Source organism: Colletotrichum destructivum, chromosome 2 (assembly GCF_034447905.1).
Source record: "Colletotrichum destructivum chromosome 2, complete sequence".
Lineage (NCBI taxonomy): Eukaryota > Fungi > Ascomycota > Sordariomycetes > Glomerellales > Glomerellaceae > Colletotrichum > Colletotrichum destructivum.
The window spans coordinates 558,077-574,150 of NC_085897.1; the positions used below are offsets into that span (position 1 = coordinate 558,077).

General features: G+C 54.7%; 6 protein-coding genes across 6 annotated transcripts; 1 reads left to right on the top strand and 5 right to left on the bottom strand.

The window, feature by feature from the left end:
* Positions 1 to 315: 315 nt before the first annotated feature.
* Positions 316 to 2,481, bottom strand: CDEST_02360 (Putative zn(2)Cys(6) fungal-type DNA-binding domain, fungal transcription factor; the record flags this gene model as incomplete). The annotated part of the gene is made up of 1 exon (XM_062918519.1): positions 316 to 2,481. The coding sequence occupies one exon, from the start codon at positions 2,479 to 2,481 to the stop codon at positions 316 to 318; it is 2,166 nt and encodes a 721-aa protein (XP_062774570.1).
* A 780-nt stretch (positions 2,482 to 3,261) lies between these two features.
* Positions 3,262 to 4,468, bottom strand: CDEST_02361 (Putative alcohol dehydrogenase, zinc-type, GroES-like superfamily, NAD(P)-binding domain superfamily; the record flags this gene model as incomplete). Its single annotated transcript, XM_062918520.1, has 2 exons — positions 3,262 to 4,175; positions 4,255 to 4,468. The coding sequence occupies 2 exons, from the start codon at positions 4,466 to 4,468 to the stop codon at positions 3,262 to 3,264; spliced, it is 1,128 nt and encodes a 375-aa protein (XP_062774571.1).
* A 702-nt stretch (positions 4,469 to 5,170) lies between these two features.
* CDEST_02362 (Putative metallo-dependent phosphatase) lies at positions 5,171 to 5,469 on the bottom strand (the record flags this gene model as incomplete). Its single annotated transcript, XM_062918521.1, has 2 exons — positions 5,171 to 5,194; positions 5,224 to 5,469. The coding sequence occupies 2 exons, from the start codon at positions 5,467 to 5,469 to the stop codon at positions 5,171 to 5,173; spliced, it is 270 nt and encodes an 89-aa protein (XP_062774572.1).
* Positions 5,470 to 5,488: 19 nt separating this feature from the next.
* CDEST_02363 (uncharacterized protein) lies at positions 5,489 to 5,916 on the bottom strand (the record flags this gene model as incomplete). Its single annotated transcript, XM_062918522.1, has 2 exons — positions 5,489 to 5,732; positions 5,822 to 5,916. 2 exons carry the CDS (start codon positions 5,914 to 5,916, stop codon positions 5,489 to 5,491), a joined length of 339 nt encoding a protein of 112 aa, XP_062774573.1.
* Positions 5,917 to 6,757: 841 nt separating this feature from the next.
* On the top strand, positions 6,758 to 11,625 carry CDEST_02364 (Putative nucleoside phosphorylase domain, P-loop containing nucleoside triphosphate hydrolase). Its single transcript, XM_062918523.1, has 2 exons — positions 6,758 to 8,120; positions 8,171 to 11,625. The coding sequence occupies exons 1-2, from the start codon at positions 6,962 to 6,964 to the stop codon at positions 11,539 to 11,541; spliced, it is 4,530 nt and encodes a 1,509-aa protein (XP_062774574.1). The 5' UTR covers positions 6,758 to 6,961; the 3' UTR covers positions 11,542 to 11,625.
* A 1,997-nt stretch (positions 11,626 to 13,622) lies between these two features.
* CDEST_02365 (Putative LysM domain-containing protein) lies at positions 13,623 to 15,028 on the bottom strand (the record flags this gene model as incomplete). The annotated part of the gene is made up of 5 exons (XM_062918524.1): positions 13,623 to 13,815; positions 13,978 to 14,037; positions 14,090 to 14,509; positions 14,576 to 14,746; positions 14,808 to 15,028. 5 exons carry the CDS (start codon positions 15,026 to 15,028, stop codon positions 13,623 to 13,625), a joined length of 1,065 nt encoding a protein of 354 aa, XP_062774575.1.
* Positions 15,029 to 16,074: the final 1,046 nt, after the last annotated feature.

Below are 16,074 nucleotides of genomic sequence, written 5' to 3' on the forward strand. Positions count from 1 at the left end.
TAAGCGTCAACCAGCAGTAATTAACGCACCGATTGGTCGGTATTTACGACATCAACCTACCTAAAAAGAACGAGATGCCCCGAAGTTTTGGTTTCACTGGTGTTGCTCAGCGGTTCAGAATCGCGTGATTGGACACCTATTTACGACAACTCGAGTCTTTTTTCTCTTTCTTTCTTGGTGATTTCACTTCTCTTTTGAAAACGGAACATTTGCTTATTGCACTCCTTTTTTCCTCATGCCACAAATCGGGGTCCCCATCACGCGACATTATACTGGCTTGGAGAGAGGGGAGATGGGGACGTTCAGCATGTGATTTCACAAGTCTTCTACGACAACTGAATCCAGAACGTGCTCCTTATTACACCCCGCCGTCTTACAGATCCTGGACTGCATGTCAGACGTGGTACGCAGCTTCGTGAGGACGGCCTTGCCGTTGTAGTCCGGCGACAGCCTCTGGTACACCTTAAGCCTGCTGCTGTGTGCCGGTCCCGTCCCCGTTCCCGTCTCTTGTGCCACGGGCACGTCCTCCAGCCAGAACCACCTCGACTCAGGCGGCACGAACCCGTCCGCGCGCCGGCCCGTCTCCTCGAGTAGCAGGGCGCCCAGGATGCCGTCCATGGCCGACACGACGTCCCAGGAGACCATGGACGACGGGATCTCGCGAAGGGCCTGGAGCGCCGTCATGCGGACGTCGTGGTCCCTGCAGGCGCGCACGACGGTGCAGAGGGGCAGGATGAGGCCCTGGCCCAGCAGGACGGAGGTCGGGCGCGGCTGGGACACGCAGTCGCGGTACAGGTCGACGCACTGAACGGTGAGGTCGCGGAACTCGGCGCCGAAGGCGTCGTAGGCGACCTCGGTCGGGTCGAGGCAGCAGGTGAGCGTGATGTGCAGCAGCAGCCAGTGGATCTGCACGATGCGCAGGCCCTTCTTGGTGCCAGCATCGACCCGCGGGCTCTGGGCGTAGTACTGGATGACGGCCCTCCACCGCCGTAGGCGCGCGAGCAACGTCTGCTGGTGGGTGGTGAGGCGGTGGCGGAGGGCGTCGAGAGTGGTGATGTCGCCGCCGACGCCGCCGCCGCCCTCGGTTGACGCGAAATCGGCCGAGTTGCCGACGAAGCCGACGCCAAAGGTGAAGAAGCGGCCCCACGAGATGAAGAACCTCGAGATGGAGTCGTGCTCCGGGTCGTGCAGGTCGGGGCCCGGGTCGATCCTGAAGGGGTGAGTGTGCCGTCTGAGCGGCTGGAGAGACTGGGAGAGATGGCTCATGGCCGCGATGCAGGGCAGCACGTGCTCCATGTCGTCGAACTCGGAGTCCCGAGGGTGTTGCCTTGTTGTTGTTGTTTCCACGGCGCCCGAGCCGCCGCCGCCGCCGCTCTCGAACATGGTGATGCAGTCCTTGAGCACGCCCAGGCACGAGTTGAGGAGGAGCTCGGCCGTTTTGGGCTCCCCCTGGAGCAGCTCGTAGACGACGAGCAGCAGGGTCGTGACGACGACCGTCGTTGGCGACGACGCCGTGATCAGCTCCATCCGTTCTCTTAGAGACTTGACCGCCTTGACGTGATGCCGCAGGGCAACCTCGCGATGCGCCGTCACGCCGTAGCCGTCCGTCAGCAGCTTCTTCCGGGGTGGTGGCAAGCCGCCACCTGGATTATTCGCGTCCTCCTGGGGCGAGGCGCGGATGAGGGCGCCGACGGCAAGGATGGAGTGGTGGATACAGTCGTCCTGCAGGCCCTCGCCGACGACCAGGTAGGACCAGTTCGGGCTCGTGTAGTAGCCGGCCAGGTTGGTGGAGACCTGGTGGCGGAAGTAGTCGAAGTAGATGCCGTCTTTGCGGTAGATCTCGGGCAGGATGGAGACGGACCTCGGGATCTGGGCATGAACCTGGGCATGAATCTGAACCTGGGTGTGGGTTTGGGTCTGGGTCTGGGTCTGAGTGGGATATGGAGTCTTAGTCTGTGTCCGAGTCTGAGTAGTTTGAGGCGACGGGGCCACGACGGCGACGACGGCGTGTTGTTCCGAGCTACACTCGTCGGTCTGCTTGGCCTCCTCCTCGGACGGCGTCGACCTGGACCGAGGGGCGATGAGCAGCGGCGTCGTCCGGCGCACGACGTTCTGGGTCTGCCTCCGCCGCCGCCTGTCGACGCGCTCGACGTAGCCCTCGCAGGCGACGCCGACCTTCTCGCAGCGGAAGCACGTGGGCTTGCGCTCGTCGCACTTGACGTGGCGCGTCTTGCAGGTGGCACAGCCGGTGCGCGCCTTCGGTCCACCCGCCCTCCGCCGCTTGCTGGTCTCCTCCGTCGTCGGCGAGGACCGTTCGCGTTCTCGGCGGGCGGCAGCGGCGGTGACGGAGGTGACGGCTGCTGCCTCTTCTCCTTCGGGGGACGCCACCACCTCCATCGGCTTAGGCAGGATCCAGGGACCGCCGCCGGCCGCCTTGGAAGAGGCCAGGTCTAGGGGGCCGCCGCCGTGGTGGTGATCCATTACGTTTAGTTTAGTGGTTCTCCTTACTCGTTGCTTGTCTGACCGGCTCCTGTTGGATTGGCTGATCATGCGAGAAAGTGGTGCGATTTGTTTTGCCCATAGAAGTTGGGTAATGGAGAACCAAGGAGCAAGAGGAAGAGTGCGGCGGCTCTCTCACCTCTCTCAGCCTCTCAGGGGGGGGAACGGTCTAGGGGGGGATAAATGCAATGGTCAGGACTCACTCAGACGGCATATCCACAAGAGTCCAGAAGAACCGTCCGCCCCCCCCGGACTGCGGGGTTCATGCATGACTATGGAGGCAACGTTATTCGCGCGTTCTCTTATCAGGGGCTCTCCTGAATGGTCCGTCGGGCTGCTCGTAACTCGTGAACCAATCATGGAGTTGCCACCGGGGTTCGGGGGTTTGTCTTTTGGAGACTAAGGATGCAGAACTGATAACTCGGTAAAATGAGCCGAGAGAACCACCCCACCCACTCCGGCTTGGGCCTGTTGAAGATTCGTTGTGTTTTGGTGGTGTGGGAGGCCGAAATAGCATTGATACCATTTAACATTGTTGTTAGGAGTTATCGAGAGCTTAAAACTTTTCAAGTATCCGTGCAGTGTCTGCATAGAACATCAAGATTGAGTGTAGTTTCACAGAGTCCATCCAAGTGTTGATGATGATGGCTGAGCAACTTGGTAACCAGCACTTTTGAAATGTGACTTCCAGAGCCTTGTTTTTAACTTGCTTCTTTCTTCTGACATGCCAAATACCACACACTCAAAGTCATCATCGTCGACTTATGACCATGCAATAATCGGCTTGACCACGTCCCCGCGCTTCATGGCCTCCACGGCCGACGCAAAATCGGCCGAGTCAAACACCTTGACGAGCTTCTCGACGGGAAACTTGCCCTCCCTCCACCACTGCACCATCTGGGGCACGTACTCGGCCGTGTTGACGTGGCCCTGCACCGCGCCGAAGTACTGCTTCCCGCTGACCATGAAGCTCTGCATGTGAAGCGACAGGTGAGCCTCCGGCATGCCCGTCCCGACCTGGATGATCTTCCCCATGTACCGCGTGCCCAGCACCTGCGCCTCCAGCAGCGGCGGGTGCGCGCTCGTGTCGATGCACACCGTCGCCCCGAGCCCGTCGGCCGCCTCCCGGATCCTCTCCGTCACCTGCGCCATCTCGAGCCCCGTAGTGTCGATGACGTGCGTCGCGCCCAGCGTCCTCGCCAGCTCGAGCCGCGACGCGACCCGGTCGATGCCGATGATGGTCCGGCACCCGCGGTTCCGCGCCGCGATCACCGCCGCCAGTCCCACGCCGCCCATGCCCGCGATGGCCACGCAGTCGTCCGGCCCGGCCTTGGCCACGTTGACCACCGTCCCGCTGCCCGTCTGCAGGCCGCACCCGAGCGGCGCCAGCAGCCGCAGGTCGTCCCGCGTGAGCCCGAGCCCCGCGGCGTTGACCACGGACTTGTCGCTCACCACCGTGTGCCGCGCCAGGCTGGACTGCCCGAAGAAGCGGCCGCCGATGCCGCCCTCGAACACGGGCTCGCCCATGAAGTTGATCTCGAAGAAGTTGGTGCAGTGCGACGGCGGGCCCGTCTTGCACACGTGGCACGACCCGCAGTACGAGAAGGACAGGAACACGGCGTCGCCGGCCTTGACTTTTGTCACGCCGCTGCCGACCTGGACCACGTAGCCGGAGCCTGTTGATTTTTCATGTGAGGTTAGACACTTAACGCCTTTCTCAGTCCGTAGTACCATCCAAGAGCCAACCGTACGTACCTTCGTGCCCGAGAACTCGCGGGTAGTACACGCCGGGGACGCCCTTGTCCTCGGGCGTGTTGCCGCAGTGCAGGTCCGTGTGGCAGATGCCCGAGGCGACGATCTCGACGAGAACCTCATCGGAACGGAGCTCTCGAAGTGTCACGGGCTCAATGGCCCATTTCCCCTCGGAGAAGGGGCCCCTGGCGACGATGGCCTCCGACTTGAACGACATTGGGTGAAGGCCGGGGTTGTGACTGAAGAGAGCTGGTTGGATCGAGTTTTCTAAGAAGTTTGACGATATACAGTTACAGTGACACCAGAGACGGAATACAATCTCTGCTATGTGACGGGTTTGCTGGCTGAGTTGTTGTTGAAGAAAGTCAGAGCGAGGGAGTGCGGGGTCGGATCGTGGTGATAAGCGCAACACATCCACATGTGCCGCCCCAACTGCTTATTTAGGTAAACCCCGCCACTAATGCTTTTTGATAAGACGGTACGAAACCAACCATGGCAGCAAGCCTTCCGAAGAGGGCGTTTGCACTCGGGAGTTTACCGGGGTGGAAAGTGATACAAAAGTTGATGAATCCTTGGCCCATGTGGGGTAATCCTCCGGAGGGGCCCGAAGACGCAGCCTAACGCTGGGAACGTGTTGAGGCCGGGCAACATCCCTGACAGATTTGGTGAGAAGTCTCTCGTCTCGGTCTGTGGGAGACCATTGCGTTATAGTCACAATCATGGTGCTAAGATCGATAGAATCCTATGCTTACGACCATGGAGAAACGCCACACCGTCAAAGGGGTCATAGATGGATCATTCGGTTGACTGAAGTCTATTATGGTCATGACCATCACGAATTCTCCAAAGAGTCCGCGGCCTAGTAACAATAAATTTGAGTATGAAACATGTTTCCAACAGGCCTATTATTGACAAGCGGCTAGTTGTAGACATTGTGTCTTTCCTGTGCAGCAAGAAAAAGTCTCCGCCAACATGAGCCCTGGTCTTCAAGTAGAGAGCTCCATAAATAAGCTTGGATTTCATATGAGAGAGTGTATGTCCGCCATTGTCCTCATGGTTGCTGAGAACGGCCGTGAAGAAGATGGAGCGGCGGACGAAGGGCGTAAACAACTTCAGCGGAGCGGACTCGCTATCAGCAATATTATGGTAAATCTGATTCCCCGTGAGAAACACGGTCTCGGGGGTCTCAGCATCTAGGACCCTTTTGATGAAGCTCATCGTAAGATATCGCCCTCACTCAGAGGTAAATCCCCCCCCCTCGCGCATTTAAGGCGTCGTTGCATACCCCTTTGCCGGTGACTACGTGCGTGTCGGTGCCCTGTACGGTCCTGAAAGTCCCGTCGCCCCGTGTCCTCAACCTCGGTTGCGCACAAGACTCTCTCGAAGGGGACGGCAAAGACGCAAGTGTCCAGTGTGGTTGTGGGCCAGCGGCATCTAAGCCGAAGAGAGCTTGGACGGCCGTCACCCGCCTCTGCCGCGTCCTCCGTGTAGTCATTTTTCTTCAACCAGACACCTCCCGAATTTTGTTTCCCATCTAACAACGGGTGTTTCCTCGTCGATTTAAACCCACTCGGCAACCAGGTCATCAGGAGTGAGGTCGGCGGCGTGGACTACTTCCACGTCAAGCCAGGTGCTTTGCTGCGCCGTGTGCAGACGGAATTCCATGTCAATGCGATGCTGGCTTCTTGAATTTAATGTTGAGCCGGAAAGTTGAGGAATAGCAAAAGTCCATCTGTTGGATGCCTGCCAAGGAACCATTGCCTCAGGTAGAGAGATGAAGAATACTGTCACGAGGGATTATATAAGTGTTAGTTACTGCCCACGTAACTAACGGTATCGTTTTGTTACGTGACAAATACCTTGCATCTTATCTGAGTTAACGCTTACACTTGGACCTCCAAGGTAAGGAGACAACTTTGGGAGCGGGATGCCGACTCACGGTCTCTTCCGGTGTGCGTCGTGGGTGGAATGGGCAAAGCCACCTGGGCTCGGCGGCCGCGCAAAGGATCCGTTGTTAACCTGTTTGTCATGATGGTCTCAAGACAAGCACCTTTTCGAGAAGAGTTAGAATCAGGAAGTCGGTCGTGCAAACTACATGCACCGGAGCTTTTTCTTGATATGCATTGTGTTGATAGTCGCCAGCAAGCCAGCAAGAAGGCGGGAGGAAGAAGGCAGCAGCAACAGGACAGCCTACTTCCTAGCAGCATCCACAGTCTCTTGTGTACAACAGTTATACGACTGGAAACCTGAGTCGAACAGCCTGGATCACAGCTGATGATGCCCACTTGCATACACGGGCGAGTCCATCGCAGCAGATGACCCTGATTGGCCATGTTTTGGCCATGCAGCTGACACTATGTGATAGGTCAGCAGGCGAGCTTATCTGACAGGGACTCGGATATGGAAACGTGATGCCTCCGCGTCAAATCGAGTCCATTCAAGGCAGTGCTTATGCAGCCTGATTTTCAGTAGAATAGGCTACGTCCTTTCGACCCCTCGTTTTCCCGTTCAGCTTTGTTTCCATCTCTACTTCGACTCAACAACCTCACCCATCGGTTCCCTGACGGACGTCGCAGCTGCAAGAGATTCGCGCTCTTGATAGAAGCTGCCGCATACGTCATTTGCGAATGTATCAACTTTCCACAGTGGATTGATCGACGAGACGACAATGAGACGGCTTCTCTGAAATCCCGCTCGCAGCCTGATCACCATGTCTGGCTACCACCAACGCTACAATCAAGACGGGTTCAATCCGCAGTTCGAGGCAGTACGGAGCCATTCTCGGAACAAACGGACCTCGTACTCGGTCAGCGACGACGATGAATATACGAATAGTCTTCCAAAACGACCGAGGCTGGCCGGCGTGGCTTCTGATCAACCCGACTATGCCGTAACCAAGCTCACCCACGAGGCCTACACCGTGGGCTGGGTGTGTGCTCTCCCTCTCGAGATGGCCGCAGCAAAGACCATGCTGGACGACACACACCAACCGCTTGCGATGAACCCCAACGACAGCAATGTATACACGTTCGGTCGCATAGGCGCCCACAACGTTGTCATTGCGTGCTTGCCGTCAGGGCAGTACGGCACGAACAGCGCGGCGGTGGTGGCCAATAACATGCGTTGGAGCTTTCCGTCAATACACATTGGGCTGATGGTCGGTATCGGTGGCGGCGTTCCTGGCAAGGTCGACATACGCCTTGGCGACGTCGTGGTCAGCAACCCGACTGGGGGCTCATCAGGGGTCATACAGTATGACTTTGGAAAAGCCGTCCATGACGGCCGGTTCGAGCATACTGGCACGTTGAACAAACCCCCTCAGTCGGTCCTGGCGGCGGTTTCTAAGCTGCGCGCCATTCACGAAACACGGCCAAACCAGATTCCAGCTATCTTGGCTCACATGGAGATGCGTAATCCCTACATGTCCGAATACTTGTACAAAAGCATGGATGGAGATCGGTTGTTTGAGGCCTTTTATGAACATGCCTCCGGAGACACCTGCGACGACTGCGACATGTCCAAGCTGGTGGATCGTAAGCCACCGCCGGAGGCACATATGCCGAAGATTCATTACGGGATCATTGCATCTGGAAACCAGGTTATGAAGCATGCGCAGACACGAGACCGTCTTGCCAAAAACATGGGTCTCATTTGCTTCGAGATGGAGGCGGCGGGTTTGATGGACAACTTCCCATGTCTGGTCGTACGCGGGATCTGCGACTATTCTGACAGCCACAAAGCGAAACGGTGGCAGAGATACGCGGCCGCAACAGCAGCAGCGTATGCAAAGGAGCTTCTCTATGTCATCACACCCCACGAGGACGATAGCCTCACGACGCAGACTATGGTGGCGCCTGGCACTCATACTGGTGAGTAAACCAAGTCAGGTTCTTGTCGCGCTGTGCTTACCATTATCTAGTTCAATCGCCAACACAACAACCACCATCACCGGACCACAGAAAGATGTTGCTAGCCTCACTGAAATTTGACCAAATCGACAAGCGACAAGCCAACATCAAAACCGCCCACGCAGAGACTTGTGAGTGGTTGACGAAGCATCCCGACTACACAGCTTGGATGGACCGCCAGAAGTACTCTCAGCACCATGGCTTCCTGTGGATCAAGGGAAAACCTGGCGCCGGAAAATCGACCCTGATGAAGTTTGCCTTCGGCCGAGCAAAGAGGAGAAAGGGTAAAGATGGACTCTTGATCTCTTTCTTCTTCAACGCTAGAGGCGACGGTCTCGAGAAATCGACTTTGGGGATGTACCGATCCCTACTGTACCAGCTTCTGGAAAATATGCCTGACCTGCAGACACTGCTTGACAACCCGGACTTCGAACCCTTGGCGCAGCCCGGATCCGACGCCTGGGAACTTGGCCAACTCAAAATTCTCTTCCAGAATGCAGTCCGGAGACTAGGACAACGACAGTTGACTTGCTTCATCGATGCTCTCGACGAGTGTGATGACAATGAGGTCTCGGAAATGGTTAAATGCTTTGAGGACCTAGGACAGTACGCAGTCCAGAACGACATTCGTTTCTACGTGTGTTTTTCCAGCCGCCATTATCCGTACATCGACATCCTCTATGGTCAAAAGCTTGTTCTGGAAGGTCAGGTTGGACATGAGAAAGACTTGGCCGACTACGTGCGCAGCAAACTCAGGGCCGGCTCGGGACCAAAAAGCGATGAGGTGATTGCTGAGATCCTGCAGAAAGCTTCAGGCGTCTTCATGTGGGTTTTTCTGGTCGTCGACATCCTTAATAAGGAGTACGGGAAGGGCCGCCTGTTTGCAGTGAAAAAGCGACTAAGGGAGATACCCTCCGAGTTGAGCGAGCTGTTCCAGGACATCCTCACAAGGGACCAGGAGGATATGGGGGATTTGCTCCTATGCATTCAATTGCTGCTCTACAGTCAAAGACCACTCAAGCGGGAGGAGTACTATTTTGCTGTAGTGTCTGGTTTGGAGCCTGATACCCTAGGGGAATGGGATCCCGAGGATATTACTCAAGACATGATGGACCGCTTGGTTGTCAGTTCATCCAAGGGGCTCGCCGAGACGACAAAGTCGGATGACAGGACGGTTCAATTCATCCACGAATCAGTGCGAGATTTCCTTCTCAAGGACAACGGATTGCGGCATCTTTGGCCAGACATGGGCGACAACTTCGAAGGTCGAAGCCACGACAGGTTGAAGCATTGTTGTCATACGTACTCTACGCACATCAACATCATGGCCTATCTACCGAAAGACAAATTCCTGCTGCGGATCTCCGAGGGAGATGCTTATCTCTCTAGGGGTAAGGTAGCCGAACGGTTCCCATTTCTCGAGTACGCAACGAATCAGGTCCTCTATCATGCCGATGCCGCGGCGTCACATGGGATTCCACAAAGCGAATTCTTTGAGGATTTCGTAGTGGATGATTGGATACAAATGAACAATTTGTTTGAGAAAGCCAGAACTCGAAGACACAAGCCTGCGTCAACAAGTCTTTTATACATCGCCGCTGCAAAGGGATTGACAAGACTAGTCGTGATGAGTCTTGGACGCAACCCTGATGCCGAAATCGACGGGGGGCGCTATAGATACCCGCTCCTCGCAGCCATGAGCGAGGGACACGAGGCTACTGCGAACGCACTTTTGGACGTTATTGCTGACAAGCCACGGCAAAACGAAGCGGGTTCGAGTAGCGGCTACGCGATCAGTCCAAGTCTCAACTGCAAGGACGAAAGCGGCCGGACGGCGCTTTATTATGCCGCACAAAACAAACAAATCGGCATTGCGCAGAGACTTCTGGAACTGGGCGTGAGTCCCAACTTTCGTTCAGAAAATGCTGGCTCCAGCCCCCTTGTTCGAGCTGTGGAGAAGGACAATGAGGCATTTCTGAGGCTCATTCTGGACAAGCGCTCCAAATCTCGATCAAACACTGCGCGTGCCAGCAGTCTATCAAAGTCGACATCATCAAGTGAAGGACATGACGAAGAGGATAGGCTTCCAGAGCTTGATGAACACAAGGTGCCATCGCCTGGGAGTAAGAGCCAGACTCATATGCCTGCAAGCAAGGCGTGCGATGAAGACGCTTCCTGGGCCCTCCCCGTTGCTGCCAAAACCGGGAACGCAGGGATTGCGAGACTTCTGCTTGATTCAGGCACCGACTTACACGCTGTGAAGCGTAATGACGAGACGCCTTTGCATGGAGCTTGCCAGCAGAGCAATGAGGCTATGGTACGACTACTGCTGGATGCAGGAGCAGATGTGCATCGAAAGGATCAGTGGGGTTGGACACCCATCCACAAGGCTGCGTGGCACCAAAAAGCGGCAACCGCACAACTGCTACTTGAAAACGGCGCCGATATTGAATCTGCCACCGAATATGGCAAAACCCCCCTTCATTTAGCCTGCTGTAATGGGGAGCTGGGAGTAGCAGAGGCGCTACTCAAAGCAGGCGCAAACCCCCACGCCGTCGACAAGGAAGGCGCTACGCCCCTTCACAATGCCTGTGAATACGGCCCCTCAGAAATTGCCAGTTTCTTGATTGAAGCAGGCGCCAATGTTCAAGCGGCCAACAATAAGGGTCAGACACCGCTTTTCTACGCTGTAGAAAGGTCACGGATGGCCTGCTTGGATGTTTTGCTCTCCCACGGCGCCGACATCAACCACAGAGACAACCGTGGGCGGACACCTCTCTTTGAACTCGTCAAAAACAACAACAACAGCAGTACTTTCGAGAGGTTTCTAGACAAGCAACCAGATGTCACAATCACCGACTGCAGCGGTCAGACCGCCCTTTTTGAACTGAAAGACTATCACAGCCACCACGCAAAGTTGCTGGTTGAAGCAGGCGTGGATGTCTCGCGGATGAACAACAAGGGCCAGACCTTCCTTCATGTGGCGTGTTCAACATACGATGACCTTGAGAACCAGTATAAGGAGTTCCTTCAAGGGTTGTTTGAAGAGGGCTTCGACATCAATGCTCGGGACCACACTGGTCGAACACCGCTACTAGACGCAGTGAAAACGAAGAACATGGACTGGGTGCCCTTTCTTTCTAAACACGGTGCTGACCTCGATGCAGCAGACAACCAAGGTTGGACGCCGCTTTCCACAGCTATTGAGGTTGGAGGCCTTCAGTATTTCGAGCTTGTCCAGCTTCTTCTAGAGAGCGGGGCCGATGCAAGGAAAGCTGGCCCAAACGGCGAATGTTTGTTGGATATGGCTGTTCGGCTGGGCAATGACGATTTGTTGGCAATTCTCAAAGAAGCCATAGACGAAAGGAGTATCACCCAATGATACAGTCCACGGGGTTGTAGGCTGTCAAGTATTTAGATGATAGGATGTTGTCCTGTCTGGTTGGTGCTTTTGCAGGAACTTGGCGTTTGAGTAATTGTTTCGTATGGAAAATCAGATTACATATTTTCAGAGAATCCATTTTCTATTAGATTGGATGAGTTTCCAGGCCCAACGGCGAAGGTCTTACTTTTAAGGAGCATGGAGGCAGGCCACTTTGTCGTGAATGCCTATGCAGGTGTAGAGAGTGTGAGTTGAAAGCGGCTTTATTCTAGAAAAGTGGGACAGACTGCTGCGGTCCTGATGTTATAGGTAAGCACGCGGAGCTGCCGTCGCTTGGACGAAGCAGGCTGGCCGGGTGTGGAGCCGGGACTACCCAATTTTTCGGCGCGAGACCTTTGGATCAGCGCCGGGACGTTGGCTCCACTCTCGGGAGGCCATCACGACACACTTCTTCCACGCTTCGATAGGGAGAACTGCCTGAACTTTTATGAATGTCCGAAAACAATGTGCGCTTTGTGCGAGAATTCTTTCACTTACTCGGATCCCATTGTACAGAGTGTTTCTATCCTGGCGCTTGTGGCGTCTTTACCCACTCCAGCTAGTGTGCTTTTCTACACGCCCTTCACTTCAACATCTGACCCAATTCGCGTCTTTCCAGATCGACATACAACCAAATCCATCGCCTGATCTATCATTCCTTTACTTAGATGGTTGTTTTATTTATGTACGCCTTTCAAAGACCACTGTCACACTAGTCAAGCCTTGCACAACATTCGAGGGACAGCCCTTTCGGAACTGGACTTCGAAGCCTTTCATGTCGCCAAGGCGGTCACATTCCGTGGTCGCGTCATGTGCACTAAGGCCGACGGCAGGCCAGGTCTCAACCCATGTTCGATGCAGAGGTACGACGAGATGTGGCTGATCAAGAGGGTAACCGTGCCCATGGTCCCTAGGAGAAAGCCCGGAACGGTGTTGTCTGAGATTGTTGGCGAGAGTTACGTCCACAACTGCAGGTACGGCGAAGCCATGACTGGCGATGTACGACAGCGATTAGGCCTCCTTACGATTGTCTGAAGGGGCTCGAATATGGCGAGGATACGAATCGCTTCCTGACTTCCATCTAAAGTATATGACCACCAATAGTTACTTGGTTCCGTCTTTGTGCTGATGTGTTTATTTCTCCCAGACTCTCTTTGGTTCCGTTGAAGGGGACAAGAGTTCCTATCCAGTGCAGTTGCAGTTGGGGCTGTAAACCATGTGCCTCAAGAACCAGGTAATAGTGGTGCCTTCAGATTGGTGGCAGGGGCCGGCCAGCTGGGTACAGGCGCATTTGAATTTTGAACTTTGACCAAGTTGAGCCGGCTATAACAACCAATCCAGGTAGGCGATGCTGAGAGTCCAGCAGCTATCAAGCAACAGTAGAAGTCCTACTTATCTTATGAAGCTAGCAATCATACGTGCATACTGTCCTGGGACAGTAGTCTCTGGCGCAAGTAAACTTGCACAGGTCCCCCAAAGCCGTATCCAATCCTTTCTGGACGCACCCGACCGGCTTCGTCTCGGGGGTCGACGCAGGAGTCCCGTACTCGTTACACACGCAAGATCTCGCCGGGCAAAACCCGTGGTTGCACGCGAAGCTGCACAGCCCAGAGAATCCATCCGACTTGGATGGATCCTTGGTTCCGCTGTTACACGTACCTGTGGGGCTTGAGACAGGCGCCGAAGCGGTGCCGGCTGATGTCGGCTGGACGGTGGGGGCGGAGCTTCCGGTGCTGCTGCCGGAGCTGGAGCTGGAGCCGGAGCTAGAGCCGGATGCCCCGGCCGGCGCAACGACGCAGTACCGATAGCCACGCTTGAGAACGCACGCAGTCGGGTCATTGTCGTCCAATTCCAGAGATGTATTCATGGATAGTAAGGTGCCGATGTCAACTGTCTCGCGTACATTAACGGCCTGTGTCAAACGCGTAAATCAGGATGGAAAGGGGGGGATGAAAAAGAAGATTAAGAAGGCCCGGACTGTCAGATCAATCCTTTGGTACTTACGATCATATAGCAAGGCTACTACGTAACATGTGTTGTAGCTATCCGACGCTCTTCTCGTGGAGCGACTCTCTATGTAGCTGCGGTAACGTATACAGTCCTCCAGGGTGCCTGCAGCAAGTGGCAGTGATCCGATCGGAGTGAAAGTGGGAGCAGGTGTCACTGTGGTTGATCTTGTTGATAGTGAAGTAGAAGTCGAGGTTCTGCTTCGGGGAGGTACCCAAGTAGGCCAGTCTATGGTGCCAGTGTAAATCGGGTACGAGCCGAAGCAGCTCGACGGCGCGTCATTCTCATAGCACGGATTGGGGCTTTTGGAAGTCAACAATACATCCATCCATCCCATGTGGTAATCCGTTTGGATTGAAAATCCAACAAGACCGAAACGCATAAACTTACGGCGAGGTTGATGTTGGGATTGGTTCAGCTGAAGTGAGCACAGCAGTATCTCCGGGAGGGCTTCAGGTCATCAGTGTTTGATCTCGGAAAGAGGCAGAGCTTTTCGACATACCTGACGCATATCCTGGAGTCTGCCAACTTACGCACATTCTTGCACTTCGCGCTGAGATTAGGATTCCACTTCATGAGGTCCTCCTGGGTGAATTCGTTGTTATAGAAAAGGGCGATGCCGGGACACGTGTCTCCTGGCAATCCCTTGTAGGTGTTACACTGCGGCGGAATACACAGCTTGGTGCCGGCCTTGGGAAACCCGGTGCAGTAGGCGGGTAAGTTGTTTGCGTACATCAGCCAGAAGGTCGACACTCGCTGAGAGATGACGACAGACTCACAGGTGTCTTCAGGCTGGATCGTATACATAGAGACGCAGGTCACGTCGAGTGTGGATGGGGCCGATGGCACGGGCGCGGATGTGGTACTGATACTGATGGTGTACGGGGACGGCGATGTCACCGGATAAGACGTGACGCCACATCTAGCAAGGACATGTTAGCGTTGATACGCAGGAGTATCAAGTAGGTGAGATCATCGTCACACTCACGATTTCGTCAACGACGCATAGGATTCTTCAAACTCATCGTCCCAGCCAAATGGAGAGTTCAACTGAGCTTGCTGGCTCAGGAGGTTACAGTCCGAGCAAAGCTCTTCGGATGTCGGGTTCTCCTTGCTGTTATACTCGTCCATCAACGGGGCACAGTATGCCTGAGACTTCCTGCAAGCAGAGTCAGCTGAAGAGTGTTTCGAGATTAACTCGGGTAAGAAGAAGCACGAACGGGTCTCTGATGCAAGTGTAGTTGTAGGTGAACAGCAAGTTGTCGGTGATGAAGGTTGGGGGGTAGTATTGGCCGTCTTGAGAGATCAAATCACTGGAGGAGCAGTCTTTTCCCTGAAGAACCTTGAGATTCTCCAAGTCATTGACACAATCGTCAGTGCAGATGATGGCAAGTTCAGAGTCGGAGGGAAACAGCCCGCCGCGGGAGACGGAGTAGATCATCGCGTCACAAGCAATAGACTCGTTGAATGTATTACTACAACTTCAATTAGTTGACGTGAGAGAAAAAGGGGTCTCTTCTCTTGCCGTACCTGCATGCTGGCGATAGACCGGAAGGGGATTCTATCGCCGTGTCCTCACCACTGGTGTGTGCAGCAAACCTCTGCCCGAACACCAGGCTGAGTTGGAACGCTGATAGAACCTGAAGGTTGTCATTAGCAAACCCACGCTGCTGATGAAACATTCCTCATTGATGCGCTGTACTTCCCCAAAAACGTCCCAAGAGTTGTTGCTGCCAACACATCAGGCAAAAGATTTACAAGTAAGAAAGTGACCATCGTGTCCACAGAATTCAACATCATCATGATTGTTGGTAAGGTTCGTAATACACGGTCCTCAATTGCAAGAGACAGAGAAGAGATGGGTATGGCGTGAGGAACATAGGCAATGTTTCATTTGCTTGTTGTCCTTTTACCTGGCCTTATGCTTGGCTCTCGTTACTTCTTCCGTGTTTGCTGAAGTCATTGAGAAGTGAGAGATACCCACTCTCGAGAGAGCTAAGAGGTGGGGTCCATTCACCGATGGGGCTGGTGCGGCCCCATGAGCTTGATACGGTAACATTTTACCTAGGAGCGACCAACAAGCGCAACAGTTGGGCTCAATACAGCCATAGATCCGAGGAACGAACCAACAGGCGCAAGAACAAGCTAATCTAAGCTGTTGGACAGGTTGACGGAAACAGGGACCCTGGGTAGAATTCTAGGCAGCGGACGGGGTTTTGATCAAGCTCGAGCCGACTATCCGGCCGAGTCTCGTCTCCAACAGCCACAAGCAAAGCGCAAGCGGCCACGGCTGCCTAAGATGACATGATCGAAGTTTCTCAACTTGGTCCCGATATCCACTTGGCAGTTTGATGTCCGAGGTCGAATCCGCTCGTCCAACTTCTGATTCACGTCTTCATCCCGGCTGGCCATCGACTTGGCAATCATTTAAATGGTGAGGGATACATCCATTCGCCAACAAGGAAGAAACAAGATTTCACCTCAACA